The sequence below is a fragment of the Chaetodon trifascialis genome, chromosome 13, assembly GCF_039877785.1.
Source record: "Chaetodon trifascialis isolate fChaTrf1 chromosome 13, fChaTrf1.hap1, whole genome shotgun sequence".
Lineage (NCBI taxonomy): Eukaryota > Metazoa > Chordata > Actinopteri > Chaetodontiformes > Chaetodontidae > Chaetodon > Chaetodon trifascialis.
This window is the reverse complement of record NC_092068.1, coordinates 3,764,643-3,786,904: the sequence shown is the minus strand read 5'-3', so window position 1 is coordinate 3,786,904 and position 22,262 is coordinate 3,764,643. Positions and strand designations below refer to the sequence as shown.

At 40.3% G+C, this 22,262-nt stretch overlaps 1 protein-coding gene across 1 annotated transcript in view; it reads right to left on the bottom strand.

Moving 5' to 3' along the window:
- Positions 1-21,318, bottom strand: part of slc18a2 (solute carrier family 18 member 2) — a 43,711-nt gene extending 22,393 nt beyond the window's left edge. Inside the window, exons 1-9 of the mRNA XM_070977179.1 lie at positions 21,177-21,318; positions 20,860-21,056; positions 18,292-18,628; positions 13,385-13,443; positions 13,205-13,288; positions 4,946-5,038; positions 4,378-4,467; positions 4,173-4,216; positions 2,545-2,605 (exon numbers count right to left, since the gene is read on the bottom strand). Of these exons, the coding sequence (XP_070833280.1) occupies positions 2,545-2,605; positions 4,173-4,216; positions 4,378-4,467; positions 4,946-5,038; positions 13,205-13,288; positions 13,385-13,443; positions 18,292-18,628; positions 20,860-20,992 (901 nt within the window). The 5' untranslated portion in view covers positions 20,993-21,056; positions 21,177-21,318. The remainder of the gene's footprint in view (positions 1-2,544; positions 2,606-4,172; positions 4,217-4,377; positions 4,468-4,945; positions 5,039-13,204; positions 13,289-13,384; positions 13,444-18,291; positions 18,629-20,859; positions 21,057-21,176) is intronic.
- Between the last annotated feature and the right edge of the window lie 944 nt (positions 21,319-22,262).

The window sequence follows — 22,262 nt, the reverse complement described above, 5'->3', positions numbered from 1 at the left end:
TGCTAATGCATGCTTTTATTTCCTGTCGTTTAGATTACTGTAATGCCCTGCTCTCTGGTCTTCCTAAAAAGAGTATTTCAAATCTCCAATTACTTCAAAACTCAGCCACACGCATGCTGACGAAGACCAGAGGGCGGGCCCCCATTACACCCATTTTACAGTCGCTGCATTGGCTCCCTGCCCGCTTCAGGATCGATTTTAAGGTTCTTTTACTAATCTTTAAATGTCTTAACGGCCTTGCGCCCTCTTACTTGTCTGACCTGCTTTTACAGTATCAACCCTCTCAGACCCTGAGGTCCTCCGGCACCGGCCTTTCAACCATACCAAAAGCCAGATCTAAAACCCACAGTGAGGAGGCATTTAGTCACTATGCCCCTCACCTGTGGAACAGCCTGCCGGAGAGCCTCAGGTTTTCAGAGACTGTTGATATTTTATCCTATTTAATCTACTTTATTTATTATCTTATGTATTTTTCTTCCTTTAACTGTCTGATTTATTTTAGTTATCTTATATCCTGCCTTTTACTTTTAACTGCAATGTTTCCTGTTTCCTTATGGGGGTCCTCCATACTGAGAGTTGTGTCTAGTCTGCTGCGACGACTCCTCTCAGTGTAGACGGCCCCAAAGGTGGCGTTTTCCCCGATCCTCAGTGCCTTGCCATGTCTCACTACTGTGTATGTGTGTGTGTGTGCGTGTGTGTGCATGTGTGGGTGTAGTCGTGGGTGTGCATATGTACATACGGAGGGTGGGAGGGATGGGTTTTCTCTGTCTTTAAGTTTTCCTTTATAATGTTTTTAACTCTTGTAAAGCACTTTGCATTGAAATCCCTTGAATTGGAGGAGAAATGTTTCTACAACTGATTCCCGTTAACCTTATTTTAACTATCCTTGGATAACTTGTTTTTATAGTTTCGAGAGTTTGTAAGGTTTGGCTAGCTAAACATCTAGGATGCTAGATGTCTCCTAGATCACTTTCATTATCCTGCTGATTACCAAAAACACCTTAGCATTACAACCAGAGGACAGATCACTCAGCTATTGCCAGGAAGACCTGCTACAACAACATTCTTCTATCATCTGCAACATGAAGCCAGTCATTATCCTTCCATCACAGATAAAAAAAAAGAGGTAGGCATGGAGGGACTTCAGTTATTCCTTCAGCCTCTCCTCACCTCTTCTCTTCCATTATAGTGGCAAATATACATTCCATTTGGAATGGATTGATTGCATGCCAGGTGGCTGGTGGAGAAAGGATACCTGTATTATCGCCCTGAATGAAACTTGACTAGTCTCAAACTCCAAAGTCAGTTTTTCCATCATATGGACTGACAGGACTATTAACAATCAGATGGTATAATAACATCGAAACCCACAGCAAAGTCTGGAGATGCTGACCCTATTGTTATGCCCTCTCTATCTCCAGAGAGAATTCCCCACTGAGGTTGTGTTTACATCCCACCAAGCAATAGCACCAAAGCAGAAGTGGTGGTAGTTGCCAATGACGCTGAAACAACATATGAAACCAGGCTCAAATCAACTGTGCCCCCCAATGGTTGCAACCTGGATATAAGAGTTCTGTTATATTATTTCAAACCTAAAGTCATTTAACCATGATCTTCTCTTGCTTGATGCATAAACCTAACTGAAATGTTCTTCGGCAGCCTTTATTTTGAAAGTGTAAGTGGACGTTGTATATAAATTTGGTGGAATAAGAGGGCCCCTAGGTGTAAGTGTGAGTGTGAATGGTTGTGTGCTTGTGCCCTGCGATCGGTTGGCGACCGGTCCAGGGTGTACCCCGCCTCCCGCCCGTTGACAGCCGAGATAGGCTCCGGCCCCCCCGCGACCCCGAAAGGGATAAGCGGCGTAAAAAATGGATGGATGGATGGATGGATGGAATAAGAGGGCATTTTTTTCAAGCCTAGGTGACCAGCATGGTCCAGAGGGTGTATTACATGTTTGCCATGATACCAGGTTGAATTATTCTGTTTGACCAGAGAATCTTTTAGGATAAATCTAAGAGCAGCTGTCAGGATCAGTACTTAGATTCAGCCTTTCACTGTTTATCTTTTAAATAGTAAACACTAAACAGCCCTTTTGTGAAACTGTATCCATGGTTGGTTATGGGTCTGGTTATGGTACCTCTTATTATTAATTCTTACTAATAATTTTATTGCTATTAATGCTATTACAGGTAGCAATAACTATGCTTAATATCTGCTAATAACCAAACCTGCTCCTACCAGATCTCAACAACGTAAACACACAAAGAAAACAAAAAAGAAAACCACAGCATTGTTTAAAGTATTTGAACTGTGATGGATAGATGACCACCTTTAATGTGCAGCACTCATTTCACAACACACTTTCAAGCCATATTCCTGCTTGTGTTTCGCCGATATGTCCAATAGACAAAAAACAAGATGTGAGTCATTTTCTCACTGCCCTTTACCACTACCAACATAAAAGGCAATATCCCGGTGATGCTTCTCCAGAGTGAGGTGACATTAGGCTTTGTTAGATCTACTCTGCTGATATCATTTTCTTACCAGCTGCGATTAGAATGTACGGATCCTTCATTAGTGTCAACAGCGGTGTCCCCTTCTGACTCTGTGAAGGACAAAGGCATAATAACAAAATTCTATGTCAAGCGCAAACACAACTGTGACAGAGTACAGACCTCAGCGGAATCTGCTTTTGGAAAAGTTTTTTTTTTTTTTTTTTTTTTTGTAGTTTGCACACACTCCAACATTACCATTATGACCCCCTTCCCAGTGAAATATAACCTCATAGAATGCAGGATTTAGATGTCACAAAGGTTGTTCCTAATTGAAGGACTATTGTGTCTTACTGCAAGTCTCTGAGGAACCTCATTAAAATGTCTAGGCAGGCTCCTGGATGGCATAAGAATGCCTGAGATGAAGGATATTGAAAAGATGGAAGAACCACAACAATAAACAGATTCTCATGTTGGCTTTACATCCATTAGCAGTTGTGTTTGGTTGTTATCTCCGCCAATATATGACGTCACGTGTAAGAGAGCATTCTTTCTCTGTTCTGAAGGAGTCATCAATCAGTGTTAAAAAACTATCTAATGAGTTCACTGAAGCCTCTGTCAAGGGCTTTTCATTCTCTTTAGGCCTAATGGTCCCATATGATTACCTGCCCCGGCTAACTTACTATCACAATTACAGACATGTACATCACACCTTTCAGTAATCCAGAATGTTTGACAACACAGAAAATGTAATTTTTTATTCTCACATATGAAGTCACAATAACTAAAATGGGTAACACTAAAGGGATGTACAAAGATCAGGAAATGCTATGTCAAACAAATAAAAAATTCACCGTTTAAATGGTGATATCAGTGTCCAATGTCCATTGGACACTGATAAACATGTGTTAAACATGTGTTGCTACTATCACCTTCATAAAATACATTAAAAAATATTTGTTCATTTGTCTGCACTATTCAGTGTCTGTTTTAAAAATGCACAAGTGATGTAAGGAGTTGCTTTATTTTCATGCATTTAAGCACCATGCTGAGAAACAAGTAAAGCGAAGCAGACAAATGTGACTGATCGGCTCTTCCACTTTTAGATCAGCCTGCCTTACTGTACATGAACTCTGTGTCTACTATTTTCCACTACTATTAATACTCATTACACTACTTTTAAATAGCCTTCTAATTGCCCGTTGCTTCAGGCCTAGCCACAGTTAATGACACCCATCAACTCCACAGACAAATGATTACTTTCATCATTACTTACTTTGTAATTCAGGTTTTGTGTGTTCACACAGCTTCAGTAATTGAAACTTTTACTTAAATTAATTAATTATGGAATTCAAGGCTGGATCCTGAACATTTACTTGCCCTGAATGATTTTGTTTGCTTGGGTGAATGTTAGACAAAGTACTTTCCACTAGTTTCAAGTTAAAGGTGCCATCTACAGTAAGCGCATTTACCATTTACCAAAAGCCATCGATGTTTTGATGCATGCCATCCACCTTCTCTATTTATCTGCACATTTCCTGTATTTACTATCCAATTATGAAAAAACTGCCATAAAAATATCATCTTTAAAATGTTCTGCAGCTGTAAAGGTCATCTTAATGAAGTGATAACCTTCATGATAACCTTCAGGAAATTAATTATGAAGGCAAACCAACTCACCTCTGGTTCCACCTTGGTGGGCTGAAGGATAAAAAGCTGCAGAGCTGTAAAGATACACAGTCAGTCTACTTAATGTAAGCTAAAAGAATAGATCTTATTTCAAAAATTGCTAAAATTATGTTTGACAATGTTGAGCTTGCACATTATTATCACAGTCCTTCTACAGTAATTACTCTTCTTTTGGGTGTAAGCAATTTAAATATACCTCCATCAAACACAGCCAGGAAAGCCAGAAAAAGGAAAGGAGCTGTCTTCCCAACAAACTCATACATCACACTGCCAAATGGGGGTCCAACTGTGGAGGACACACTGGATAGTCAGTTGTGGAACTTCATAATCATTGGTTACTGATGATTAGTTACTGCTGTTTTATCCTGTACAAGACAGCTCACATTGCAACAGGGGTTTCAGGTTAGTTTAAAAAAAAAAAAAATTGCTGAAACAAAAAAAATCATGAATTGGCTCTATTCAGCTCTAATCATTTTTCACTAGCTTACACTTACTGGTTTTAGAATGATGAGTTTGAGTCTTTGGTTATAGCTTTATGCTTTCTTTTTTGATGAGGTATTTATACAAAGAGGCAGAAGCCAATGTGTGTAAATCACAGAGGCCTGGACGGTTTTTTTGTTTGACAATATGTTATGGCTGGAATGTTTTCCTTTCAGATAAAGCACTGTAAATATCAATCCGTGGCTTCTGTGGTATAATTTATTTGAAAAAATATCTTAATAAAAATGTAAAGAAAAATGTACTAGGTAGGCAGATATACATACCTAATACTCCCAATGCCAGACCTCCCAGGGCGATTCCGATGGCATGACCTCTCTCCTCATCATCTGTGTACACACTAGCAAGCATTCCCATTCCTGAAAACACAGATGCAGTACAAACAGTGCTTGTTCATATGAATGTTCAGATAATTACAGACTGCTGTGCCACTTCTTCACAGAGACCAGGCTTGGTCACAACATCCCAGATTAAGCAACTGCACTCAATGGGTGGACCATGTTCCAACAGAACACAAGACTCCAGTGAGAAGATGGGAAACTGACTCAAATGTAGTGGACAGACAATTTTTCTCAGATGTCAAGTTTTTAATGTTAAGATACTGACCATGCTACCTGCCCACAGAATTCACCAGTGTTTGTGCTACTGCTGCTGCTGCTTTACGTCACTCCAGACGCAATTCCTAGTAGACACCCTCTTATGATGGGATCACACCAGTATCAACACTGCAGCTCACTGCTGCACTGTATAGATACAATATTTATGATAGGTTTCAGTCAGGGTTTTGGAAACAGCACTACTGACAATGCCCTTCTGAGGGTTTCTAGTTATATTCTATTGTCCTCTGATGAATGTTCAGTGTAAGTACTTCCTGACCTCTGTTCTGCATTTAACACAGTAGATCAATCATATCCTTATTGAGCGGCTATGGCTCAGGAAGTAGAGCGGTCATCCACCGATCAGGAGGTCGTAGTTTGATCCCTGGCATCGGCAGTCCATATGCCAAAGTATCCTTGGGCAAGATACTGAAGCCCAAAAACTGCCCCTGATGCTGTGCCATCAATATGTACATTGCTTTCGATAAAAGTGTCTGCCAAAATGACTAATTGTAATTATAACTGTATTGAGACGTTATGTGATTGGGTGGACATATCAGACATAACATCAGACTAGTCTTCCTCCTATCTCTCTGACATAAGTTTCTCCTTTGTTGGAGACTTTATGTCTGACTCCTCTCCACTGCATTATGGTGTCCTACAGGGCACAGTTCTGGGGCCCCTCTTATTCTCTTCTTTTGCTGCCCTTGGGATCATACATAGATTTAATATTGCTTATCATTTAGTTGCAGAGAATATCCCAACCAGCTTTTCATTCAGGCCTTGTGAGGCTTTTAAGTTATCTAGTGTCCTAGACTGTCTAACGCAACAGGCTGGATACGAAAAGATTTTTTACAGCTCCATGCTGATAAGATGGTAGTGTTAGGTAGTAACACTGTGTTATACACAGCGTTGATGTTAGTTTTTCAGTTCAGTCCATTGTTGAGGTGCACGCTTGTAATCCTCCAGCACTGCAACATCCTCCTCCAGAATGCACAGTGGTTGTGTGGTCGTCCTGTTCCTTCTGAAATCAATAACCATCTCCTTGGTACTCCTTGGCCACGTTAAGCAGCAGGTGATTTCTACCAGACTACTCCACAAAATCGTCTACCACTGCCCTGTATTCCTCCTCTCGTCCATCCTTTATACACCCCACCACTGTTAAATCACCTGAAAACCTCTGTAGGTGGAACAATGAAGAGTTGTACTGAAAGTCTGAAGTGTACAAGGTGAAGAGAAAAGGAGACAGAATAGTCCCCTTGTAGTGCTCCTGTACTACTTTCCATGGTCTCAGAGAGGCCGTTGCTCAGTCGGACAAACTGCGGTCAGTCTGTCTGTAGTCAGTAATACAGGAGATTGTGGGCGCATCGACTCCCATCACTTGCAGCTTCTCACCCAGGAGCTTACCTGGCCCACAGTCAGGCTATGGTGCTAGTGGAGGGAGTGCTGTGGGGGATGGTGGGAGATGTGAGAGTTGAGTCCAAGGGAGTGAGGGGATGAATCACAAGGGAGAATTGAGGGTTGGAGGGGGGAAGCTTGGGAAGAGGGGGGTTGTGGAGGCTGTTGTGGATAGTGGGGAGGTGTGAAGGGGCGGGGGAATGTAGGGCCAGTCCTGGCTGTGAACTAAACCTGTTAAAAAAAGTGGTTTAGCTCATTGGCCGGCTGCTGGTCTGTCTTTTGCCTTGAGCCTGTGATCTCCTTCATTCCTGTCCACACATCCTTCACTCTGTTCTGCTGGAGTTTGGTCTCCAGCTTCCTCCTGTAGGCATTTCTGCTCTGCCTCAGCTTCTCCCTCAGCTCATGTTAAACACTCCTCAATTCTTTTTTGTCCCCTGACCTGAAAGCTTGTTTCTCCTTCTTCAGCAGGCTTTTCAGTTCACTGGTGATCCAGGGCTTGTTGTGGCACTGTATGTATCCTTGGCATTAGCATACAGTAAGTCTAGTGTGGCGTTGTCTCTGGTGGGACAGTTGATAAACTGGTTGAAAGTTGGCAGAGTTTTGTTCAAAGTATTGTGGTTAAACCCGAAGCAAATAATAAGGCTGCATCCCCACAGCTAGCAGCTCAATGTCCGGACTACAGAAACGTTCCTTAACAGTGACATGTCTGGGATTACACCATTTCTCATTCACAAACAGCTCAGTCCCTCCTCCCTTCTTCTTACTGCTCTGAGCCATGTCTCTGTCCACCTGCACACAGCTGAAGCCAGGCACCTCCACGCTCCAGTCCAGGATGTCTGAATGCAACCACAACTCTGTGAAGGCTATTAGGCTGCACTGTCGACATTCCCACTGAATCCTGACCAGTGTGACAAGCTTGTCCATCTTATTTGCTAAGGACCTTGCGTTTCCCGTGATAATCACCAGAACGGACGGTCTATATCTCCATGCCTTCACCCTCCATTTGGCTCCGGATCTGCAGCCCCAACATCATCTCTTCAGCTCATTCGGGACTACAATCCTCTCTCTGGGCACCAGCGTGGGTTTACACAATGCGATCAGCTGCTCACGTGTGTAGACACTGCCCCCACTCCCCTCAGTATAGCCCTCCGTTACAAAGAGTGTAAAAAGTAACAGAAAGGCCACCAATAAAGTTATAAAACTGCATGAGAACATCATGACACATTTACCAAAAATGCAGTTAAGGAATAGAAATGAAAAGAAATGGAGAAAACACACTAAATGAATAAAAATGAATGAAAACAAAAGAGCTACTACAACAGGCTGCCACCTAATACAACGCCATCTTGCAAGAAAAATGTGCCACGCAAATGTGCCTGAGTATAATTCAACCCATGCAAACACAGGTGCGAGTGTGTACGTGTATACACAGTCATGTTTCCATCATTTTGGGGGACATTACATAGACTTACATTCATTTCCTGAAGACTTACCCTAACCATAACCACGACTTGCCTAGCCCTAATTCTTACTCTAACCTTAAGTCTTGCATATTGTCCCCATAAGGAAGGCGAGTCCCCACAAAGTGACTGTTTAAACAGATTGCTGTCCCTACAACATAAGTAATGCACACATGCAAACACTCACAAACAGATGAAGATACACACGCTCTCTATACTTGCTTTTTGCTATTATGTGGAGCATGTTTTTTTTTGTTTTCTTCGTTTTGTTGCCATATTGGTTTTTGAGCAGTGAAAGTAGTTTAATCACATCTGTTACAATATAAGTGTGTCCTGAAATCATGTTGTCAACCATAATGTTGTCTGACCATGATCTCACAGTAGTAATGGTTCCTTAGGATACAGCAACAATTTTCACTTGTTTTGGGCATGGTGGAAGGGTGGAAACACTGTCGCCTCACAGCTAGAAGGTCCCGGGTTCAATTCCCGCTGTGGGCGTGTCCTCCACCATGCCTTCGGTGTCTGCTGCTCGAGGAAAAAACAGTGTTTGCATGTTCTCCCCGTGTTCACCTTGGGTATCCTCCATAAAAATACCCCCACTAAAAACATGCAAGAAGATCACCACCTGACCAATGGTGATGGAAAGGAACTGGGTCCCTTGGCGGCGCTGTCGGCTGGCAGCCCACCGCTCCTGGTCTGCCGCGGAGGAGGGACATTCCAGGATAAGTCAAATGCAGAGAAATTATTTCACAAAGCACGGCGTGTGCATGTAGTGTGTGCATGTTTGTGTAGTGATAATAAAAGTACATATCCTCTCTTCGCCATTTATCTATTGCCAATAATGACACATTCTGCAGTGATGCCATCGCAAGTTTTACCTAATGTATTGGAACAGGAACAGGAATGATTTGATATGGGATGCAGTTACTTCAAATTAATGTAGTCCAGGGGTAATAAAATGGGTGTGGGGGTGTGGGGTGCGCAATGGCTGCTTCCCTATTTTTTACCTCCCTACCTCTGGCACTTGCATGGACCACACCCATTTCAACCTTCATCTTGATCTCAACTACACATCTGTACAGTTTTGTGACTTTGCATGGTTGTGACACTGATGCATTGAAAAAATCTGTCCACAGTCAAGGCTGGTGAAAATGTACTGCAGGAACTGAACGAAGTCATCAATAGTTTTATGACAAAATAACCAGATGGTATTTTTACTGTAGCTGGTAATTTTAATCAGACAGACATCAAAACTCCACCAGCATGTCCACATCCTCGGCAGGGGAAGAAATACCATGGAATATGTTTACTCAGACATTCAAGGTACAAAGCCATTCCCCACTCCCATTAAGGTCATATTTCCCTGCTTCTCCTTCCTACTTACTCCCAGCTCATTAAAATGGTCAAACCATCAGAAAAAACAGTTTAATAAGTGTGGACAGCAGATCTACAGGACTGTTTTGAGTGCACACAGTGGTACATGTTCACAGATGCCTCCATCCAAGAGTACCACATCTACTCAAGAAAACACATCATAAGTGAAATCATACATCAGAAAATGTGTTGATGATGTGGTCATCAAAAGGGCAATAAAATATTTCTTCAGTCATAACACCTGGATAAATTGAGAGGTGAGGCCATTATACACAGACAAAAAATTGGGTCGGTGAGAAAGAAACATTAAAGATCAGTGAGACATCAGGGGCCCGTTGCACAAAACTAGGATTAAGACATCCAGGATAAGTGACTGAGCTGAGTTCAACCAATCCAAAACATGAGCGTCCAGGCTTAATCGGTTGCACAAAGACCAAGAAAGGATGAGCAGACATGGATTCAACAAGCCAGGTGAAACCTATCCAGGATAAGTATGTGCACGCGGCTTCCTCAAATAGATCCCGCCATCTATCACAGATTCACCGATTCACCATGGCAACGAGAGCGGCATACTTTTCCCCGTCGGAGGCAAAAGTCCTCATGGAGGCTCAAGGACCAAATTAAAAAGAAAGACAACACCGCCACAGTTATAAAACAACAAGAGAAAGCGTGGTTAAGTATTGCAGACTGCCTAAATGCGTACGTAGCTAGTCACTGCTCCGCTGAAACATCACAATTACAATCCAAATAGTTGATCTCTGAAAACGTAGATGAATCAGTTGAAAGTGTAAGTGAAATTGTGTAAATGTAACTTCATCAGACTGTATAACTCCTTGTTATACCATGGTCTGGGTGACCATGGTATAACAAGCTGATTCTGATTGGCTGCAGGGTGTCCGTTGTGGACACCTATAAAAAAGTTCCGGTCAAACAGCCTGATTGTTCTAAATTATTGCGCTGGCTCAAACGCTAGTTGGTAACAGAAACTGTCTTACTTACTTACTTGCTTGATACAGAGTGAATGGTGGATAATATTTATAAAAACGATTTAGGATAGACTTACTTGCTTGATACACATTTAATGATCAGAGTCAATGGTGGATAATATTTCTTGCAATAAAAACGATTTAGGAAACTATCTGTGGACTTTGATTCTTTGAAACAAAATGTCGCATCATCCTCTGGACACACACAAGCGGTAAGAGGTGCACTTGCCCTCTGAAATGATACTTTGTATCACGTAACATAACGTTAAGCAATCATCTCACTTCCCTCCACTGATTAGGTCTAATATAACAGCTGCGGCCGACCGAGCTGCAGGTTCTGTGGCCAGAGCCGGTAAAAAACAACATTAACGTATTAATGACCAATTTAATATTTATTTCTTTCGTAAGTGACCATGTTATAAGCGGAGCTTAACGTTGGACGGTTCACGCCTCCGCGTCGTCCATTCATTTCTGATAATGGACACCTCGTCGGGCATTATCCCTTATATAATTTCCCTTTGGGATAAATAAAGTTGATCTTATCTTATCAACTTAGATTGATTTGGCCTCTTATGTTTGTGCTGTACACAAGCTTACATCCATTCATTTGTCTGTTCATTTGTTGTGTATGGATTTGTCCTGCACTTATTTCAGTGTGCAGACATGTGGGGTGTATTATATACAGACCTTTGAATGTGTATTTATTCTTGTGTTGTATAATATGCTTTGATTCTGTGCTTTCTATCTTGTAGAGTCACTGTGTGACTTCAGTTTGGAAAGGAACTGATGCTTTGATTTATCCTTATTCAATAAAGGAACATCATGTTACTCTTTGATGTGTATTTATATTTATATTTATATTGGATGTGTATTTTATATATAGTCTATGGGAAACTGTCTATCTGATGATTGCAACATCATCTAAAATCATCATTTATCTACAATGATTGAAATGAATGAAATTAATTTAAATTGAAATTAATGATGCTTATGTTTTGTGTTAATGTTTAAATAATGACAGTGGATCTAGTTGAATGTGATAACAATGTGTAGTGGGCAGTGGAATAACTATTGGTTTCCATTTGTGATGACTGCTGACTGAGATAAGGGATGAGATTAAATAGATCCTGGAACTTAGCCTGGTCTGGAGCAGGCTAGCTCCACAGAATAAATCTCCATGGTAACTTATCCCATAACATATTCCACTTTCCGCTATCCTGCTTTTGTGCAACTGGATCATGGATAAGTTGAGTCAGGATAACCAACATATCCCGGCGTAATCCCTTATCCTAGTTTTGTGCAATGGGCCCCAGGAGAAACTGGAGAGAGACATCAACACCAGCAACACAAAAGATATGTGGCAAGTGATCCAGACCATCACAGGCCACAAAAGCAGGGGTGCCCAATCATGTGGCCATGTTGCCACATGTTCACTTGATCACCTCAACAGAGAGTCAGCTGTCAAGTCAACCCTGCCTCTAGAAGACCTGACACTGTCAGTATCCACAGTAGATGTGAGAGAAACCCTGCTGAGAGTGAAGATGAATGAAGCTGCTGGGCCTGATAACATCCCTGGCTGTGAGCTTAGAACATGTGCCAATTAGCCAGTTGATGTAATTTGTGACATTTTTAGCATATCACTGAGAGTTCTCCTTCCTGCTTCCACCACCGTCCCTGTACCTAAAAAGTCTTCAGTGTCTAAACAAGTACCATCCTGTGGCACTCACCCCCATTCTGACGAAGTGCTTTGAGAAACTGGTTGTCCCACAAATCAAAGACAGCATTTTGTATTCAGAACCAACAGCTCAACAGAGAATTCCACCTTGAAATTCACAACAGAATATTATTTGTTGATTTCAGCACAGAATCCAAATGCCCTCCATGAAACTGACTGGCAAACTTAGCACTGTGGGTTCAAGAACCACACTCTGGAAATGAAGATTGGACTTTCTCACAAACAGACCAGTTCAGACTGGTGGTCACACCTCCTCACCCTTCTGCTCAACACTGGAGCGCCCCAGGGCTGTGTGCTCAGCTCCCTCCTGTCCCACATTAGCACCTCCCTACACTGCCAGAACTCTGTTGTGAAATCTGCGGGGGACACCTCCATTATCAGCCAGATTTCAAACAACTATCAGAATTCATATCAAGAGGAAATCAGCAATCCTGCAAGGTGGTGCACAGAGAACAACCTACTGTTCAAATTCAACAAAATTGATTAATCCCCCAAACTAAACCAATAAATTTTTTTTTTGTGTGTAGTATCAAGTTACTACAGCTTGCCTTTTGTTGTTTACTCAGACCTACAACTCTACCACTCTAATTGGTGCGTGCCTGTCATCTTATAAACAACACTATGCTAACATTAAAGTCCAGTGTGACAAAGAATCTAAATCATTACTAAAGCGGGCCCATCTTTAAACATTTCAGAAAGTGACTTGCCTCCCTCTTACACACTTTCCAATAGCTGGCAGGACTGGGGTCTTCACCCTTTGTCTGGCTTGACAACATTTCTGCTACAAACAACCTATAATGCAGCACGAATGTAAATTAACAGGCTCAGTCACACAAGAACAATACACCAGAGACAGTACATATTGTATGTCTGTTGTGAATTCATGTTAATGTATTCAGAACAGCTTAATAGTTAACACTTTAATCGATTGACTGGATATGAGCATTGTAACGCAATAGAAAGAGTGAGGTCTTACCAGCCACAGATGAACAGGAGGAGCCCACACCTTGAAGTGATCTGGCCAGAAACAGCAGAGCGTAGCTCGATGAGAAGGCGAACACTTCACAACAGTGAGAACAGCAGAAATATAAGAAACATCAGGCATGATGCAAGCATTCTCAATTTCTGATAATGAAGACATGTTGGCTGAACTTACTGATAGTAGAGATGAACATGATACAGAAGCCAGCAAATATGGGAAGTTGGAATCCTATTCTAAAGGGACAAAGTGGAAAAAAAGGCAGACAAAATGCAATCATTATTTATATAAACATTTCATCAGTTTGAGATTACGCAAATATGCATGAAATAAATGGCTTCATTCCAGGTAACATTCATTATTTTCAATATTGTGAAGAAGAGAGATCTAAAAAAAATGTTAGAAGTTGTGGAGAACTGCTTATTATTTAAATGGTAATTGCTACAGCCAGAGAGGGGTGACATTGCTGAACATATGCTAAAGAATAACACGAGTGAAAGCTGTTAGTTTGGATGCATCTTTGCTATGGTCATCAGAACATGGATGGAGGATGTAGATTGTCTCCAGTTGTGTATGAGGTATAGCACAGTTATGTAGTACTACAAAATCATCATCTGAAAGCCAAAGCACTAACAATAAACTCCACATTAAAAAACTGTCTTGTAACAGCATCAATTCAAAGAATTTCTAGAAATTCTGCATTTGCGTGAAAAATTTTTGCCAGTTACAATTGTTTGCCTGACATTTTAACCAGAACACTGGAGGAGGATGACAACATCTTTTTTCATTAAAAGCCTAAAAGCTGCCAAGCACATCAGAGCTGTTGTATTCCCCCACAGATACCTGAAATGCTTGACTTGCCTTGTATTGTCCTCTGTCAGGAGCGAAGGTGACTCAGAACCAGTAATGGGACTGTGTTTTTTGCCTCAATTACAGCATATCTGAGTGCCCATCTGAGACACTAAATACTGGCTTTGTGTTGAGAGCCAGTGATGTTGGTGCCACTCAACTTGGTCCAGAATGAAAGAAATTAAAATAAAGGCCATCTTTTTCAAGAAAATCTAAAGAAAAAGTGCTAGTAAATACATGTTTATATATATTTTGAAAATTGATCATTCAGCCAATGTGTTCCACTTCATGTACATGGTAAAATGTCTTCCTCAGCCAGAAGAGGTTATTGTGTTTATTTAGGTAATTGGTATATCAAATGACAAGCCAAAGCAATCATTCAAGTGCAATGTGGAGAATTATACCAAGTCTATTATACTAAAAACCTGTCTTAATATAGTATAGTATATAGTATATATCATTGATGAGTCTAGTAGTATAGTTTATAGTAAAAATTGTCAGCTATTAGCAACTCTTGTCGAGTTATTCTTAGAATAATCTTGTTACTGGTTTTCAAATTTTTGAAAAAGCTGCAGACAGGCAGCTAATTAAAGCAACAGTTTTTTTTTTTGTTTTTTTTTTTTACCAACAGATCAAGCTGTAAACACAACATCTTACATATTATTAACAATCACTTTACTCCAATTTACCAATTTATTCATCCAGCAGCCAAATTAACATTCTTTTGAAATCATGTTTCTAGTTCTATATTGACTGTTCTTTGGTCTCCACTGACTCACTGGAATTACAGTAAGAGTGTAATCAGTAAAGTGCAAATCTCCAAAAGGCTTACAGTCAAGGTGGCAGAAAGGTAACAAAAAGGGAGATTTAATCATTTTGTATTTGTATCATCTGACTTTCATGGCTCATAACATAATATGTGATTAGTCTGCAGATACTCCAGTCCAGGATATAGATACCAGTTTTTGAGCCATGACAAAGACTGTAACAGACTGGGTAGGCCTTGTTTTTAGCCTTAGCCTAAGTGCCATTTGCTTTGTTGTACCTCATGGAAACATGATTTCAAACTGAACTGGCCAGTTCAGAGGAGGGAAGAGCCAGTGTGTTTTTCCTCAACGGACTGTCTCAGTAACTAATTCCATTATTTATGCCTGTCTGAGTGGTGACCATGAGAATTGTTTTGTATTTTCTGTAATGGAGGTCTTTAAGGCTTAAGGACAAGTTTATTTTGGAAGGCATTTTCTTGAGTGACAAGTGTCACCGCCTGTAACACTCAGATATGTTAAGCTCAGTAACCCGTTCATAGAGCAGCTATCCATGCATGAAAAAGACAAATGCACATGCATGCACATACACATACAAACACACATAATCAGGAATTCCGCTCTGTTTGATTCAGTTGGATTAGATCTGTTGTAGCTGACATGGCATTACACAAACTGCATTAAAATGACATGTTTACCATGTGCAGCATTTGATTTTCCTCCCCAGAGCATGAAAATGGAGCCTGTTGCTGATTTTTCTCTTCAATTCATGTTGGATGTTGCCTTAGATAAGACCATAAATGCTATTCTGTATTGACCACTGGCTGGCTTTCAAACACAAGAGGAAATCTGAACCACAGTTTGGGCCCTGGGCTAAGAGGAAGCCTCTGTTGCCTAAAAGGAAACCGGTCATACTGTGATACTCATGCTCTGTCCTGTTATTCTGCTTAAAATGTAATTATTTCCTCTCAAATGTTTCTGGAGTTGTATTAAATGCCTGATAAGACCATCATTTCATTTCCAAAAAGTTATCCAGTTATCCTTTTCAGCTTTTTAGCTATTAGCTTGCTCACCAAAAACACTATCTCTGTTAGAATGGGGTCTTGTGAAAGCTGCTTGTTGGGCATGCAAACTCCACAGAAGAGTGTAAACTTTATCCAAGCACAGTTCTTCTTGCAGCTCATTCACTTTAGCATGTTTCAAGCTGTAATGATTCTTGAGATTAGCCTTTTTCATCACTGTGTGCATCCCCACTAACTAACTTGCCTTTTTCTTAAATAGAAAAATAAATGAATAAAAAAAAATTGTCCATTAGTCTTAGAAAGCGCAACACTCTGCCTCTACATACATTTTGCTGACTGGTCACGGACCACTCCAAAAAATGTGTCAGTTTAATATTTTATGTTATTTTCTCTATTGCCGAAAAATAAGAAATAGCTTTTTGGTATTTTGAATTAATCAACCATAGTTATGTCATCTAAAATTTTCAAAATACAGAAATGTTTGAACTTCTTCTTCATCACCTGCATAGAAAATGATAAGATGTATGACTTTGTTTAGCTGCTAAATGCTCCATTATGTTCACTGACTCACTGACTGATGCTTGGTGCTGTGCAGGTACTGTACAGTTTATTGTACAGTTTATTATAGTTCTTTCATTCAAACGGCAAAAACAAGGGGCTAAGAAGGGTTTGCTAGTCCGATAACCAAAGCAATGACATAAATGAGGCTGAAGGGTTTTTAGAGCTGAGGGAGACTGCAGAATTGATTGGAGTGTGAATCTGTTGCACATTCATCATTCATTCATCTATTAATTGTTCAATTCCATCAATATTGGTTCAATAATGTTCAAGTGAAGAAAAATTTAGCCAAACAATTGAAAAAGGGTCAAAGAAACAGAACAGTGCTAGTAAAACAAGCCCCTACACACATCCTGCTTTCAGGCCAGGATGTTAAAATGCTTTCCAAGTGTCGAATTTAAATCAGATAATATGCTGCCAGGCAGTTCTGCTGCCGGTCCCTCTTGTATTTGGCAGTCTTCTTGTTCTTGTTTTTTTTTCCTCTTCCTTCCCATGCACGAAAATAAAAAAAGAGTTTTCACATATGTCCAGTCCTATGCCAAGTTCTTCTACTGGCATTGTGGGTTAATATTCCTGATGGTGGCGCTAAAGAAACCTTCTAAAATTGAAAATATCTGAAAATTCAGTTGATGCTTTGAGCTGGCAGCAATTATGAAGTTCATCACTCTGTTTTTCTCAAAACCGTAAAACTAATTAGTCTTTCACAAATGATCCAGCCAGATTTGTAAATTATCCAAAATTGACCCCCACGCGTATCAAAATATTTTACTCTATACAGTATACTGTAAATGCACACTCTAAATGCTCACTAAATAAATCTCCAGTGTTCATGAAAATAATGATGTCTCATTGGTCTTCTTTCTCTTCCCTTTTTCATCTCCCTCCTTTTCCTTCTTCTTCATCCTCAAAATGCCTAAGCCTGCCTTCCTGCTGTACAGCAGCTATAATGTTAACTTTACAACTGAATTTCTTTTGCTAGAACATAAATTTGAAAAAAAGGCAAACTCCAGAAACCAACTAACTATTGAGTCAACTTATGCACATCCCAATCCAGACTATATCTTTTTTGTCTTGTGGCACAATTTCAGAAGAAGGTTCATTCCTGATTTATGAGCAAAAAACTAGAGATCAGACACTTCATTTTTAGCTTGAATGTTTTCATCATTTGTTTTTAATATCATTAATTACAATTAGAGAAAGTGAAGCTATGCATTTTACTTTTTATTAGATTTTTACTGATACTTCTGTTGCCAGCTCACATTTGACCTGCTATCTTTAAATTTCTTGTCATTTTACAGAATGCCGAGCTGACAGATTAATAGATTGGGAGAAATATAATCGCAATTATTTAAAAATTGATTAACTGTCTAAATCATTTCTCAGGCAAAAATTTCAAGCATCAGACATTTGGTCCAAAACAAACATACAAAACAATTTGATGACATCACTACTTTCATATGTTTTGTGGATCAATTGACTAATTAACAAGACTCATCAGTGATAGAAAATATTGTTCATTGCAGCTCTAATGGTATGTCAGGAGGGAAAATTAGCCGGACTTTTACTTCACCACTCAATGTTTTGCCAAATACCCCCTAAAATTTTTGGTTTCACCCAGTGATCTATCCTCATGTTGTCGCCTGTGTGTAGTTGATAAATGAGAATGTAAACTGATTTATGCGTTTGGATAAAAGGCATGTTTTCTATTCATTATGTGACAACTAGGTGGATTTTGATTGCTTTAACAAATTTTTAGTTACACAAATTTCCAGGATGATATCACAAAGGCAATAGACATATTTTAGATTGCTTGTGAAAACCCTTAAATAGCTAATTCCACCAGTTGTAAATGCTACATAACCATCACCTCCACACAGACACAGACACCTACCTATTTGTGAGTGGCCCTATGAAGGGGTTGGTAATCAGCTGTACGGTGGCTTTGGAGGCAAACAGCAGTCCCACTTTGACATTCTCATTGACCAGTGTGCTGGTAGACTGGGGGCAGTCGGAGGAGTTTTGCGGAAGCTCCATAGCAGTGGGGGCTGCAGGGACCAGGTCAGTAGACCTGGCTGTGGTGTTGGAGCCCAGAGACCTCACACTGTTGTCGTACAAGGACACGATGCTGTGGAAGGCTCCTTGAGAACCCTGGTCGGATAGCGTGTTGTTCTTCAACAGCACGTCTTTTGACTGATCCAGGCTGTACAGGTAGCTTGGAATGATGGGAACTGACAGGTATAAAGAGGCAAGAGGAGATTGATGCAATGGAATTTGACACAACCACTGACTGATGCTCAATGGCGTGATGCTAATCTGGATGTGGCTTCAACATATGTCAGCATGTATTGCACATATAGTGTAAACAACAAACAGCATTAAAAAAGTGTTGGAGTCATTATTAAAGACCATCATTTAGTTCTTCAGTTCTTCCTGGTATTAAAAACTGTTCCTTTCGTCTTCTTCAAGAACTAAATGTCAACAAACATTATGTTTTAAACAAATTAAACTATAACCATGTCAAAAATTTCTTGTGGCTGTGTTCTAGAAACTGGCTCAGTTTCCTGACATGACAGTCATGAAATAAGAAACACATCAGAAAAGGCTAAGTAAAGTGAATTTTGACAAGTTCTCATGGTGTACACATTCTTTCTGGCACACTGCTGCTCCTTGGTTTCATTTGACAGTTAGGGTGTCTATAGATGTATGTAGATGATCTTGGTAGAAATTACTGAAGGAAAAAAAAACTGATGCAACACCCTTTAAACAAATGTTTGATGTGCTAGTCTTACGAATACACTATAAAGCCTTGAGATTATAAAGTAACAGTAGAAGCCAAACCAAACTGTATGTTCATTACATTTTAGACTTTGTGAAAGAAGGAAAAAATGAAATCAGACATTCTTCTTCTTATGGCTTTAGATTGACTGTTGATGTTGATTGTGCCAAATAAATAATGTTAACTCATATATGGACTTTGAAATATGGGCAATGAGCATCCATGCAATGAATACTGATTGTAGTATAGGTTAAATATTTGATGCTGCATGCAATGAACCAATTTCACTTTCTGTCTACAGGTTACTTTTGTAAATAACACTACATGAAGGTCTGCTTCATATTAGGTTCTTTCTTTCTTTCTTTCTTTCTTTCTTTCTTTCTTTCTTTCTTTCTTTCTTTCTTTCTTTCTTTCTTTCTTTCTTTCTTTTTGCTTTAATTCAGGATCTTCTCTCTATAAAATCTGACCTGCCAAAAAGCTGGAGTGTGTGACAGAGATGTGCAGAGAATGGCCATGTGTTGGATGGATTATGTGATCAAGCAAAGATTTATTACTTGATTGCAGAGCAGACAAAACACAATTGAAAATTTTGGGAGAATTTTGTGCGTGTAAGAAAGCAACAGTGAACTGCTGATGCTGGTCTCAATCATTAACTCTTCTTACGCTATAAAACAAAGCCCATTCATCTGTCACCGTGAAATTCTATGAATGTATTCATTCATGATGCTGTTAAATGTTTTGGGATTTGAAGGGGATAATTGGGGTGGATCAAACCACTTTAATATATCACAATCACTTAATTTGTTCATTGACTAATTTGAGGTAATCCTATTAAACATGGAATAAGCATCCGTATCATTAATTTGCACCTGAAATGCATCAGAACCCAAATGAAAACCAAAGTCCCAACCCGAATAACACCATGCATCCCTTATAATCAACTTAATTCGTTAATAAAAGGGTCTCAGGCAACTGAATTTAACTCCTTGTTTTAGGTGAAATGTGTTTCCAGGGATATATTCAGAGTAATTCATGGTATTTTTTGATTGTTGCTGTTTGTGGTGTTAAATACCAATCTCTGGATGTGATGTGGGATCGGGATGATTGATGATACTTTACACAGGAGAATACGTTTGGGAAAAATAAGCAAATGACCGTCAATATGTTGCAAGGTTTACTGTAATATGTTACAATAGCCTTCCTTAAGTCTGGTCAGGTGGGCATACACAATTTACGTGAGAGAGTAGCACAGGCATACTTTTTAATATGAACTCTTTGTAAGTGTCACGTGGAAGGTTAATAGATGAAATAAATTCACATATGATCTTTTTGCTTTCAGTCATTCTGATGGAGATCAATGTCTTAATAGCTTTGTCCAGTTCGGTAACCTGCCACTTACACTTTACTTTACAAATATAATATCGACCACCTCATCTTATCTTTCCAGTTTACTAAACGTGGAACAGATGTGGACTGGATGTGAGGACTTGAGAGCTCAACGAGAGCCTCGTGGAGACTCGAGCAACAGGCTGCGCTGCAATCAAACACAACTGGACATATTTATATATTTGGACTGACAGTGAAGTGGACTGCATGTTGCACAAGAAAAAAACAACAACAACAACAAGAAAACCAACAACTTTGCAGAGGAGTAGAAGGTGAGAAAAGCAGGAGTGCACCTACCGACTACAGTTAGCAGCATGTTATCCAGGAGCAGGGCGACGAAAACAATGAAGAGAATCAGCTTCCTCGACTGTCTCTCGTCTCTGAGCCATGTTAACAAATTAAACTGCCGAAGCGCATCAAATCTCCCCATGGCGTTAGTCCCGAAAAGAGCAAGACAATAGAAAACTGACGGATGAGACGGATGATAAGTCCTCCTGGAGACAGACAAATGGCACAGATGGGTTAGTAACTTCAAAAAATCCTCTAAGCCTATGTGGAACAGTTAATAAGTTAGAAATAGGAGACAGCCCGTGTGAAGTGTTCAGAGCTCTTACCTGCGGTACGCAGCAGCAGCAGCACTGCAGGCAGGACCAGACGCTCTTTCTACTGCCTGGACCCGCTGCTGACGTCACTCCGCTCACACCTACCTGTAAGCCCCAAACACTCAAACCAGAGCTACAATAACACAGACGCAACAAAAGAGCCCACAGAGTACACAGGATGACAGGCAGCACACCCAAAGCCTGTCACAGCAGAGATCAGTCCTGACCTGATGCTGCCTTGGACTTCAGTCAACTAATCTGTTTCCATACACGTTTCATAAGTGATCACCACCAAAACACAAATCTGTGCTTCGAGGCATTAATTCATGATTTAGCACCTGGCTGAGGGTCTGTGCTCTCACTCTGGTCCATTAACATGTGAAAACACGAACGTTATTGCTTCTTTGCTGACAAGACTGTGCAACACATTTCATATTCATATATTCAGTTTTTCCACATGCTTCCATTAAAATCTTGCTGAAATCTGCAAGAAATGACAAATGTTTTTTGTTCATTTTCACACAGGTATTAAAGAATAATTAAAATCCCTGTCAATCCAGCAGGTTTACTTCAAGTGATCAAAGCAACAATGGCTCCTTGGGAAAAAAACTCAACAATACGCATGTCAAAATCAACACAGTCCTATTAACTTCTAGTCATCCATCAGACATGGAGCAACACAAGCGTTCACTGTCATTTTTCTAACATGTCAAATATTAAAGAATTTTTATTTTTATACAATTTGACTTTTATTCAGGCTGCACGGTGGCACAGCAGGTAGTGCGTGTGCCTCACAGCAAAAAGGTTGCCGGTTCGATCCCCGGGTCAGGTGGGGCCTTTCTGTGTGAAGCTTGCATGTTCTTCCTGTGCATGCGTGGGTTCTCTCCGGGTACTCCGGCTTCCTCCCACAGACCCAAAACATGCTCATTAGGTTAATTGGTGACTCTAAATTGTCCGTAGGTGTGAGTGTGAGTGTGAGTGTGAATGTTTGTTTGTCCTTACATGTGGCCCTGCAATCGGCTGGCGACCGGCTCAGGGTGTACCCCGCCTCTCGCCCATTGTAGCTGGGATAGGCTCCAGCCCCCCGCAACCCCGAAA